Source organism: Lutra lutra, chromosome 7 (genome assembly GCF_902655055.1).
Source record: "Lutra lutra chromosome 7, mLutLut1.2, whole genome shotgun sequence".
NCBI classification, from domain to species: Eukaryota; Metazoa; Chordata; class Mammalia; order Carnivora; family Mustelidae; genus Lutra; species Lutra lutra.
Window position 1 is genome coordinate 61,076,475 of NC_062284.1, and position 11,882 is coordinate 61,088,356.

Genomic DNA, 11,882 nt, shown 5'->3' on the forward strand with positions numbered 1-11,882 from the left:
TCGGGGGCTGCCCAGATGAAGAATGCTCATGGGGGAAAGGTAATCCAGAGAAGGCTTCCCGCAGGAGGCAGTTTCAACCTCTGGTCCCAAAGATCAAAGGCTGGGAGGGGCCAAGCTCTTCTCCGGGAAGCCTGAGCTGGTTTCCAAGATGGAGGGTCTAGTGGTGCCAGGCTGGCCTGAGACAGGCCCAGACACATAGCACAGACTGCAGGGGACAGAGGCTACTGGAATAACAAGCTCCCTAGAAGCCTGAGGAGGAGTGCAGGGAGGAATCACTGTTACCGACAGCGCCTGAGTCCTCACCTTCAGGGCCCCTTGGGGCCCAAGAGCCATAGGGGGATTCCTCTGGATTCCTTTGGAATCCCCTCTGAGGTTGGAAGTCCTTGGATTTGGGGGTTTTGAGGCTAGAAGGCAGGCAGGGGTCAAGGAGCCTCCCTCCCTAGCATTTTAAGCTCTCCAGATTCAGTTTCTAGGCGTGTGGGGCTCTTAGGCCCTCCAAAGACCTGCTCTCCAGCCCAGAAGTCCCTTCCTGCTCCAGGATGGGCCCCAGCTCCATTGGCAGGGGTGAATTCGGCACATCAGGGTCCTGTAATGGCGGGGCAGGAGAGCAGGGGACCACAGCGTTGTTCCGTGACTGCCCTCCTGACCCTCAAGATCAACATGGTCAAGGTGGGTCAGGGGCCACACCTGAATACGGTGTCTGAGATGCTTCGAGATGCCAGCAAAACTGGGGTGGAGTTCAGACTGGTGCTGCCAACCCTGGGTCATGATATGGTACCTGGGGAGAGGCAGGAATTCGTCCCACCCATGGCTATGAAGGAACTTCCTCCCTGGACAACACTCCACATTCACACAGGCCCTGGAGGCCCCGGGGAGGGCCCATCCGTCCACCTCCAGCAACGAAGTACAGCACGTCCGGGTAGGTGCACCCAGGCTAGGGCATGTAGCCTAATGAGACTTTCCAGAGCAGCACCCCCAAAAGATCTGCATCATGAGTGGGGGAAACTGAAGCCCATCAGGCACAGCCCCCCCTTTCCCTCACATGAGGTGGCCCAAGGGTAGAGAGGGGGTTGGGTGGGTTATCACCAGGAGTCTGTCTTGGATGTGAAGATGCCCTCCAAGAAGGCCTCTAGGGCATCCACCTGCCTGGCAGCCCTCTCTGTAATAAGCAGCTCTTCGGGAAGGGAGAAGGAGCACCATGAGCTGCTCAAGTGCCACAGGAGGGCCTGTAAACTCCCTTGGAGCAGCAGCCTTCCCCACCTCCCCAGACCCCACACCTGTAGATATCTCTTTCCAACCCTAAGTCTCCAATCTTGGCCACTCAGCTGGGCCCAGTACAGTTCAGCAGTCAGCTCCTGGTGGCAACATCCTTGCAGGCAAAACATCACCACCAGAACTCAGAAGCTCTTGCCTTGATCTGTTCCCATTAAAGTTATATGGAAGAGCAGTTCCTTGGGGAGAGGGTTGAGCTGCTCCCCAACACCCTGTGAGTCAGGATCACTCCCAAAGTATGGATGAAGTGATTTTCTTCCAGGTAGTGGCAGACCGGGGCTCTGTCTTGGGCCAGATGGAGCAGGTCACGCATGGCCAGAGGTAATGGCTGGCCCTGGGTAGGGCTGAGTGCATTAGTCCATGTGTGTTTTAGGACACAAGGACAGGGTCTTTATTATTATTTTTTAAATTTTTATTTCTAGAGAGAGAGAAAGAGAGCATGAGCAGGAGTTGGGGGAGGAAGGTGCAGAGGGAGAAGTAGACTCCCTGCTAAGCAGGGAGCCCAACACAAGATTCGATCCTACGACCCTGGGATCATGACCCAAGCTGAAGGCAGACGCTTAACCCACTGAACTACCCAGGCGCCCTGCCCCTGCCCACTCTCCAGACAGGGTGTATAGATGGGCTCAGTGGGCTGGGAGAAGGGTCTTACCAAGTGTGGCTGGCTGTTCCTCAGGACACTCCTTACATCCTCTCCAGACATCAACTGGAGCAGAATTAGGTGAGGGGCAGTCCAGAGGCGAAGCCGCAACAGCGCACAGTGTTCTGACAGCTGAACTTGCTGGGTGGGGGTGCACATACCCGAGCTGCCAGCAGGGAGGGAACCAGGCTGTAGGTTCCACAAAACTGGAGACAGGTTCTGTATCACTAGACCTGCTACCTCTCACCCCAGGGTGAAGAGCAGCTGTCCTGAAAGGGAGTTCTGCTCTCACTCTCCGCCCAGGCCGCTAGCCCCAGGCGCACCAATGGTGAGCCCTCGGTGAGGAAATCAGCTCATCCTGACCAGAACAGAGTTCTGGCAGGGTCTGGGGAGGAAGACCGTTCCTGGGCTCCCCCAGACACTTCAGGAGAGTGGGCTGACCCTAGCTCCAGCAACTGTTTCAGAAGTTCCACCCCTCTCACCTTGACAGCCACCTGCAGGGGGCTAGGGTCCCCAGGAAGGCCAATTACCAGTCCCTCATGGACTTTTCTAAAGGTACCATGGCCCAGGGCTCTGTAGGAAAACAGGTTGGAAGGGCGTGGGTGGCTGGGCCTGGGGAATGGTCCTAGAGGGGCTAGTGCCTACTTTCCCTTCTTGCCATCCCCTACATGCCCAGGTGGCCCTATCTGAGGACTCAAGTCTTTCAGCATCTCCCCAAGTACAGGCCCTACTGAGGCGATGTTGGCTGGCACAGAACCAGGGCAGAAGAGAGAGAAGGTTTGGGCTCAGAGTGGAGGTGGGGGTCTGTGATGGGGTTTTCCTTATGTCCTTGCAGACACCCTGGGTAGAGGCAACCCTTGCTCCAAAGGAATCATAGGGTCCCCGCCATCCCAGAATTGGGGATGACAGCTGACTTTGGACAGGTTACTTTTTGGAATTTCTCTGACCTCTGTCTCCTCCACATAGAGGTTTGGGGCCTGATGCTCTCTATGAACCATAATTAAGCACAGCAGGGCACGGGATGGGAGTGGGAAGGATTCAGAGGGCATAGGTTCTCAGAGGAGGGAAAGAACTTAACCAAGCAGGCTGACATTGGCTGGGGAAACTTCTGTAGACCCTGGGGGCAGGCCAGGGCTGGGTCTAGCCACACCCGGCCTAGCAGTAGTAGGGGTTGAGGGCTGTCCTGATGATGGAGGTTCAAGGATTGCTCAGCTCAAGCTCAGGGCCTGGCAGCCTCGTCCCCCACAGGCCCTGACACTTCTTATGGTTCACTGAAGAAGAAGGGCAAACTCTCTACCTACTCATCTGGCCCACCTGCTTTGCCACCCCTCCACCCAGGACATCTCTCCAGACACCCATTAAGGCAAATGTCTTCCCTGGGCCTGCACAGCTGCTTCTACACTTAGAATCCCAGAGGAACCCATGCTGGAATCAGGGATCTTGAAATCAGCCATGTCTGTCCCTGGGACCCCACACACAGCTCAGTGAAGATGTTCCTTACTCCTGGATGTTCTTTACCTGGAATCAGGACCCCACACACCATAAGGAGGCTTAGTGTAGAGGTCACAATGACAGTCACCAACAGAACCAGAGGGCCTGGTAGAGTGGCCAGGTCTAGGGAGAAAGACACCTCCAGTGGGAAGCTCCTCTCTGTCCTCTTCCCCAAATTTTACCCATACCACAAGATTCAGCCTAAATGTTAACTTTTTCATGATGTTTTTTTCCCCACTGATCCTAGATAAAAGCAACCTTTCCCTCCTGAGAAACCCTAAAACATTTTAAGTCTCCCATGATAATTGTCACGTTAATAGATATCTATATCTAAATCTAGATACATATCTGAGTGCCTGGGTGGCTGCATGGGTTAAGTGTCTGCCTTCAGCTCAGGTCACGATCCCAGGGTCCTGGGACAGAGCCCTGCACTGGGCTCCCTGTTCAGCGGGGAGTCTTCTCCCTCTCCCTCTGCCTCTCCCCCCTGCTCTTTTTTTTTTTTCTTTAAGATTTTATTTATTTATTTGACAGACAGAGATCATAAGTAGGCAGAGAGGCAGGCAGAGAGAAAGAAAGGGGGAAGCAGGTTCCTCGCTGAGCAGAGAGCCTGAGTCGGGGCTCAATCCCAGGACCCTGAGATCATGACCGGAGCTGAAGGCAGAGGCTTAACCCACTGAGCCACCCAGGCATCCCTCTCCCCCCTTCTCTTGCTCTCTCTCATGTGTGTTCTCTACCCCCTCTAATAAATAAACAGAATCTTAAAAAAAATAAATCTAGATTCATATCTAGATAGAAAAATAGGTAGGTATATAGATAGGTATCAGCCCTCCATACTAGACCACTAGTCTACATGCTCCTTGAAGGAAAAGCATATGCTGATGAAGCTCTAATCTCCTGCCCAGCCCTGGGAATGGTGCCTGGCACACACCAGTCATCTCTCCCAGTTCCCTTCTGCTCCTCCCAGCCCGTGGCCCCAGGAGTCTAGACCGTGGACAAAGGCAGGACTTACCCACGCAAGTGACAGGTATCTGCAGCTAGCTCCGTGCCCCCTGGGCACATGCATTTGGCTAACCAGAGCCCTGCCTGCCATTGGCAGTCTTTCAAAAGGCAATGACCAGACCTGAGGTGCGATCAGATCTCCACTTCTCCATGGCTCTCCATGACTGAGTAAAAGAATGGATATTGCAGGGTGAGGGTGGCAGACACACTTTTCCAGCCATGTGGTGAATTCTAGTCCTGGACTTTATTTTATTTTAAGAGTTTATTTATTTGACAGAGACACAGCTAGAGAGGAAACACAAGCAGGGGGAGTGGGAGAGGGAGAAGCAGGCTTCCCAAGGAGCAGGGAGCCCGATGAGGGGCTCAACTCCAGGACCCTGGGATCATGACCTGAGCCGAAGGCAGACGCTTAACAACTGAGCCACCCAGGTGCCCCTGGTCCTGGACTTTAGAACAATGAGCAGTACCTGGCATTTAAGAGGTGGGGGGAGGGTCTGGAGGACTTTTGTCAAGCCTGCATACTTCCTCTTCTGGGATCCTTGAGCTCACAGGTTGAGCCTGAGTAGGAGAGTACCCCAGAATGCCCCATACTGGCATCACAACTGACAGCCTAGTTCTTGAGTACTCCTGTGTGTGCAAGAAACAGATAATTCACAGCATAGAGTTGGTGGCTCAAATGGGAGTGGGTTCAGGGATTGAGGAATAAGGCTAGGCCAGGCTGAGAGGTGGGGGATGGGAGGGTTAGAGGCCAATACCTGCCAGAGGCTATAGGTAGGGTTCACTGCAGGGGTGTATGAGGGATACCCCATCTTCTCCATCAACCCAGAGGATATCACTCTCTGAGGCATCACTCCCTGGAAATTGAAAAGTGATAGAGGGTTTGGCTACAAAATGGGGGGAGGAAGCGGCACACAAATGGGAAGTGAGCTTATGAATGGGGGGAAGCTGTTGTCTCCAGGTGCAACTAGTGTGGCCCTTTCTACACTAGCATTACAACACAGGTGCTCCCCACTCCGAAGTGGGAGCCAGGAGCCAGACAGGTGCGTGGGAGTCATCAGCAGGAGCCTGAAGGCCTGGCTCAGGCTGGCTGGGACAACCTCCTTGTCTGCCTGAAATCCTCTGACTTCATGTCTTCAGCTACAGAATGGGACAGGCCCAATCCACATGTTCCATTTTTGTGAGAATGGAGAAGATGTGTATAAAGTACTTCTGAACAGGATGGCTTAGACAGACCCAAAGGCTTTGGCTCTTTACACCAGTGATTTCCAAACTCTGGAGTGTATTAAAATCACCCAGAAGACTGATTAAAACACAGAAGGATAGGAGTCTTCCTTAGAGTTTCTGATTCAGTAGGTTGGAAAGGGGCTGAGAACTTGGATGTCTAACCAATTTTTAGGTGGTACTAATGTTACTGGTTCAGAAACCACACTTTGAGAACTACTAACTTAAATTACCCCTGCCTGGGGCACCTGTGTGGCTCAGTCAGTTGGGTATTGAACCTCAGGTATAGAGGGTACTAGGTATAGAACATCAGGCACCAGAGTCACCACCCACCTCCCCCTGCTTCACACTTGGTCTCTTGATTTTGGCTCAAGTCATGATCTCAGGGTGCTGAAATGGAGACCCAGGTGGAGCCCCCAGGCAAGACCCACCACTCGCTCTGTGCTGGGAGTGGAGCCTGCATAAGGTTCTCTATCTGCCCTCAGCAGCCCCTCCTCTCTCTCTAAAAAAATAAAATAAAATAAAAAAATAAATTATCCAAGCCTTTCTGCCTCTCTGCTCAGTTTGCTAACTCAGCCAGCTCTAAGTTCCTGGGACTGCTATAGAGCAAGGAGACCTGTTGTGATTTAAAAAAATAAAAAATAAAAAAAAAATAAAAATAATAAAATAAAAATAAAAAGGCCCATATTTAAATGAAAATCTAGGGAGTCCTGTCTGCTTGTGTGATTTGCAGCTCTTTTCTTTTTTAAAATATTTTTTTAATTTAATTTTTTCAGTGTTCCAAGATTCGTTGTTGCAGCCCACACCCAGTGCACCATGCAATAAGTGCCCTCCTTAATATCCACCACCAGGCTCATCCATCCCTCCATCCCTCTCTTTTTTAAGATTTATGAGAGAGAAAGAGCGCGCGTGAACGCGCTCACCAGTGGGGGAGGGGCAGAATCTTAAGCAGACTCCACACTGAGCGTGGCTCAGTCTCATGATCCTTAAGATCAGGACCTGAGCTGAAACAAAGAGTCAGACACTTAACCCACAGAGCCACCCAGGATCATCTACTTAATCTCTTTTCCAAGAGCTCTTAACTCTACTTGTCCTGGGGCCCTGAGCGGGGCTCAACCCCTTCCCCAGCTATCCTTCAGAGGGCATGTTCTAAGGTTCCAATGACACTTCACCCTGGGAGCCCCCGAGCTCCCCTCCTTGAGAGTGCACCTACCTGGGTAGCCGCCAACTACTGCACCCACAGTACAGGCCCCGCCACCGCCCCCGGAGCCCCGGAGTGCGGCCCCGCGCAGCGTGCCCCAGGCCTCCGCGCAGTCCCGGCCGCATTCCACCCCCTCCTGCAAGGAGCGGCCTGTCTGCGGAAAAGGGGCCCCCGCAACGTCCAGCCACCCCCTCCGTCTGCGGGGCGACAGCGTGATGGCCCGAACAGGGGACGGGGAGCACACCCACCTCCCCCTACCCCGCCCCCCGCGCCCTCACCTGCGGCGCCGCCTTTCTCGCTGCTCCCGGGCGCCACCGAGCGGTTCTCCAGTGTCTCAGGTGAGGCCTGAAGCCGGCCTCGGTCCCGGCGCCGCAGGTGGGCCCGCCCGCCTCCTCCGGCCGCCTCCAACCCGGGGCTGTAGCTAGCCGGCGTGCGGCTACAGGGCCTGCGGCGCGCCAGCCGTCGAGTGAGGACCGTCGAGTAAGGGAACGGACCCCAGGGAGCCCAAGGCCGGGACGAAGAGCTTGTGTGGCCGCGTCGGCAGCAAGAAGCTTGGGTCCCCAACGCGGATTGCTGGGGGCGGGAGCTGACCACGCCCAGGCCAGCACGTACCCCGCCACCCCCGCCATCCCCGCCGCCTCGCGTCCAGCGCCGTGACCCCGAGACCCCTGCGGCCCCCTCCGTCGCCGCGTGCTCCTCAGCGACCCGAGACTCTCCGAGGCTGACGAGCTGGCTCTCCGGGCTCCCCTGCGGGCAGCGGGCGCCAAATTCGGCAGGGCCCGGGACGCTCCCCTCACAGCGCGGCGGTCTGGACCTCGAGGAGCGACCTCGGTCTGCCCGGCCCTAGCCCCGGTGAGCTTGAGCCACCTCATTCCACTGGCTCCGCTCGCTCCGGGACAGGCGTCCTCTCCCTGCTGCCCAGCTAGGATGTAAAGCGGCTCCCCGCGACCAAGGGAGAAGAAGGCAGAGACGAAGACGCGGTGCGCCCGCGACAGGTGGTTCGCCGCGCCTTCGGCCCCCGCAGCTCCGTAAGCTGAGATCCTACGGAAGCGGGCGCGGAGTCCGTGGCCCTCGCCCTTCGGTCCTCGCGCTGCTCGCCTGGGGCACAGGTTGGTGACAAAAGCGGCTCCAGAATTTATCTGAGGGGCTTAAGAGGCTGTGGTTGATTTTGAAAAGATGGAGAGACTAGGTCCGCACACCAGATTAGATTTTACACTTATTTTAGGCTTAATGGAGATGGGGGCGGGTTGCTCAAGCCACCGCTGGGCGCCGCCGCTGGTTAGGGGCTCTCCAGTGGCAAGCAACAGGCTCTTAGGTACCGGGCTAATTCAGTGGCGACCATTTACCACCGACCCTGGTTCCACTGGAAGAAGGGACAAAGTCGCTAGGGCCACACAGGGTTGTGGAATATACCCTACAACAATGTGGTCACCTGAGGCCTTCTGTCCCATGACTTTAGAACTTCAGACACCAGGGTCACCACCCACCTCCCCCTGTTTCACACTTAGAGGTACTCGCTGGTGGCTGGCGCCCACCACACCTGCATGCCTTTCTGAGGCTCGGTGGTACCCACTGTCACCATCACTCTGCTGCTGGTGTGTGCCTTGTTGCACTCTTTTTTTTGTTTGTTTGTTTTTGTTTTTTAAAGATTTTTATTTGTTTATTTGACAGAGATCACAAACAGGCAGAGAGGCAGGCAGAGAGAGGAGGAGGGGAAGCAGGCTCCCCACTGAGCAGAGAGCCCGATGCGGGGCTCAATCCCAGGACCCTGAGACCATGACCTGAGCTGAAGGCAGAGGCTTTAACCCACTGAGCCACCCAGGCACCCATTGTTGCACTGTTTGTGTGGGTCCTTGCCCGCCACAGGCCCACGGGATGAAAACAGCCAAGTCCTGTCAGTGTCTTGGAGCGGGGAGGGAGGAAAGAGTCATAGAACATCTGACCTGGCCTGGTAAGGTGAGCAGAGAAGGGAGGGAGAGCCTGGAGCTCACCTGGGGGAACTAGGGGAGAAACTGGCTCTAAGCAACTAGGTGGGGCAGTGATGTTCGCATCTTGAAGCTGGCAGTGACAGGGGCGAGGATGGCAGAAAAGCTGCCTAGGACCCCGAGTTGGAGCAGAGAATGGTTCCTGAAATGTGACAGCAAGACAGCGGGGTTGGGAGAGGGGGCCTGTGGTTAAATGGGGACAAGAGATAAAGATTGATAAAGAGATAACCTCTCAACATCTAGCCCTTGTCTCTTGTGGTCAGTCATGTTCCTAAACTCACCCAGCCAGGGCACACCAGCACCTGGAAGCCAGCCCTGACAAAATCCAGTCGCTGAGGCGCCTCTGGGTATCCACTGATACCTCTTTAAGTTTCTCCCCTGGGGAGTCCTTCCCAGTGAATGACCTGGGGGCTGCACTGAGTTTGGTCTTGTAGGCTCCCCAACCTTTCCTCGACCTAGCTAGGTGGTCTCACCCCCAGGTGCTCCTGAGACCCTAGGGCCTGTCCCTCCTTCCCACGCTGCGTGGTGGGGAACCTTGAATTCAGGACCGCACCGTGCTTCTGGGCCCACTCACCAGCAGCACTGACCCAGAAAGAAGCACTGGCCTTGAGGGCTCCAGGCCTCTGGTGGAGCCACTAGGACCCAGTCTTCTCAACTGCTGTTGCCAGCCAGATGTTTCCTTGACTGACAGGAGGTACTTAGCTGCTGCTTCAAGCCACAGCAGCCGTGACCCTGAGCAGTCCATGGCTTGTTCAGCCTGCCACAACTAGGGCTGTGGACTAAGACCGTGTCACTTCCGCCTGACCGCCCCTTATAGCGGAGTAAAGCAGCTTGCTAGACACTGTCATCCTAAAGCCCGCCTGGCCACTCCCACCTCAGACCCCAGGATGCTGAAGGAGGGAAGGGCGGGGCATGTGGGCAGCGAGGTCCCTAAGCTTCCTGGAAGAGCCTTGTGAGCACCCCTCCCAGGGTTGTCTGGATCCCAAGGTAGGGGAGAAAGTGCCCCCTACCCTTTTGAGGCAGGAGGTGAAAAAAGGGGCAACCACACCCCAGACATCCTGCTTAGGCTTCTAGGTCTTTCTAGTTCTCACATCAGGAGCAATGGAGTGAGTGGTTCATTGGTGGTGGGGTGTGGGCATGTGTAATAACACATAGGAAGTGGTCTCTCTTTTTTTTTTAAGATTTTATTTATTTGAGAGGAGAGAGAACACAAGCAGGGAGGAGGGGCAGAAGGAGAGGGGGGAGCAGACTCCCTGATGAGCAAGGAGCCAGATGCTGGGGTGCTGGGGTCGATCCCAGGGCTCTGGGATCATGACCTGAGCCAAAGGCAGACGCTTCAGCTTAACTGACTGAGCCACCCAGGCGCCCCAGCAAGTGCTCTTTTAAACTGCCCCAAGTGGCGCCTGGGTGGCTCAGTGGGTTAGGCCGCTGCCTTCGGCTCAGGTCATGATCCCAGGTCCTGGGTTCGAGCCCCACATCGGGCTCTCTGCTCAGCAGGGAGCCTGCTTCCTCCTCTCTCTCTGCCTGCCTCTCTGCTTACTTGTGATTTCTCTGTCAAAAAAAAAAAAAAAAAAAAAATCTTTAAACTGCCCCAAGTAAGGCATCATTACTCGCCATTGTTTGTGTCTTTTTGGTACTTTGTGACTGAAAGGCTGAACCTCCAGAAACCCTCAAACCCTCAGAAACATGAGTCTTTAGGTTCACCTCATACAACTCCACTGTCTGTTTTAACCCTTTGCACAATTTTTTAAAAAATATTTTATTTATTTATTTATTTGACAGAGAGCGCGAGAGAGCGTGAGCAGCGGGGAGCAGCAGAGGGAGAGGGCAAAGCAGGCTCTCCGCCGAGCAGGAAGCCCGATGTGGGGCTCGCTCAATCCTAGGACCCTGGGATCATGACCTGAGCCAAAGGCATGCTTAACCATCTGAGCCACCCAGGAGCTCCCTTTGCACAATTTCTTACAAGAATGGGGTAAAAGCCTGGATCCTAATCTCAAAGATCTAAGCGCTAGTACTAGTATTTCTAGTCAACAATGATGGTGCACAGGTTGCACTGTTCTGAGACCGTTTCCCCACCTATAAAATCCTATGAAGGGGAATTGCTCTGTAAACCACAAGGGACCCTATAACTGTGAAGGTCCTCAGCCTTCAGGTGGTTTTGTGTCTTCCTTCATTTTTTTTGTCCGAAATACTAATTTTAAAGGCTGAGGCCTATATACAAAGCACTGGGAAAAAAAGAAGTGATAGTGGTTAGCTATTTGGTTGTCTAAGACTATAGTGCTAAGTAAAGATACTACAGTGATTCTGAAGCACTGTAAGACCCATGCTCTATTGAACTCCATGGGTATCCCACTGTGAGATCCTAGAATTTACTTGGTAACGAACGTTCCGCTAAGCCAGTGGTTCTCCAAGTGTGTTTGGGCTTAGATAGCCCCAACAGCACCACCTGGAAATCTGTTAGAGATACAAATTCTTGGGTTTCACCCTAGATCCACTGAATCAGAAACACCGGTGAAGGGCTGGGCAGTGTGTTTTTTTTTTTTTTTAAAGATTTTATTTATTGGGGCACCTGGGTGGCTCAGTGGGTTAAGCCGCTGCCTTCGGCTCAGGTCATGATCTCAGAGTCCTGGGATCGAGCCCCGCATCGGGCTCTCTGCTCAGCAGGGAGCCTGCTTCCTCCTCTCTCTCTGCCTGCCTCTCTGCCTGCTTGTGATCTCTCTGTCAAGTAAATAAATAAAATCTTAAAAAAAAAAAAAAAGATTTTATTTATTTATTTGAGAGAGAGACAGTGAGAGAGAGCATGAGCGAGGAGAAGGTCAGAGGGAGAAGCAGACTCCCCGTGGAGCTGGGAGCCCGATGTGGGACTCGATCCTGGGACTCCGGGATCATGACCTGAGCCGAAGGCAGTCGTCCAACCAACTGAGCCACCCAGGCGTCCCTGGGCAGTGTGTTTTAACACATTCTTCCTGCAATTTTTGTCACATGGGTTTGGGGACCAATCTGTTTGCAGATGCAGTAGTTGCTTATAAAACCTACTGTATTATTCTGTGTCCAGCAGCTCTGTTCATGGGAA

The 11,882-nt window shown here is 54.1% G+C and overlaps 1 protein-coding gene across 1 annotated transcript; it reads right to left on the reverse strand.

Annotated features, from left to right (window-relative positions):
• Positions 1–469: 469 nt before the first annotated feature.
• LTK (leukocyte receptor tyrosine kinase) lies at positions 470–8,406 on the reverse strand. Its single transcript, XM_053447859.1, is given in 19 exon segments — positions 470–586; positions 688–778; positions 855–980; positions 1,084–1,132; positions 1,135–1,155; positions 1,246–1,369; positions 1,484–1,606; positions 1,925–2,078; positions 2,160–2,181; positions 3,431–3,526; positions 4,086–4,097; positions 4,426–4,566; positions 5,158–5,256; positions 6,837–6,993; positions 6,996–7,021; positions 7,103–7,226; positions 7,416–7,571; positions 7,715–7,922; positions 8,360–8,406. Coding segments are annotated over 19 exon segments (1,893 nt in total).
• Positions 8,407–11,882: the final 3,476 nt, after the last annotated feature.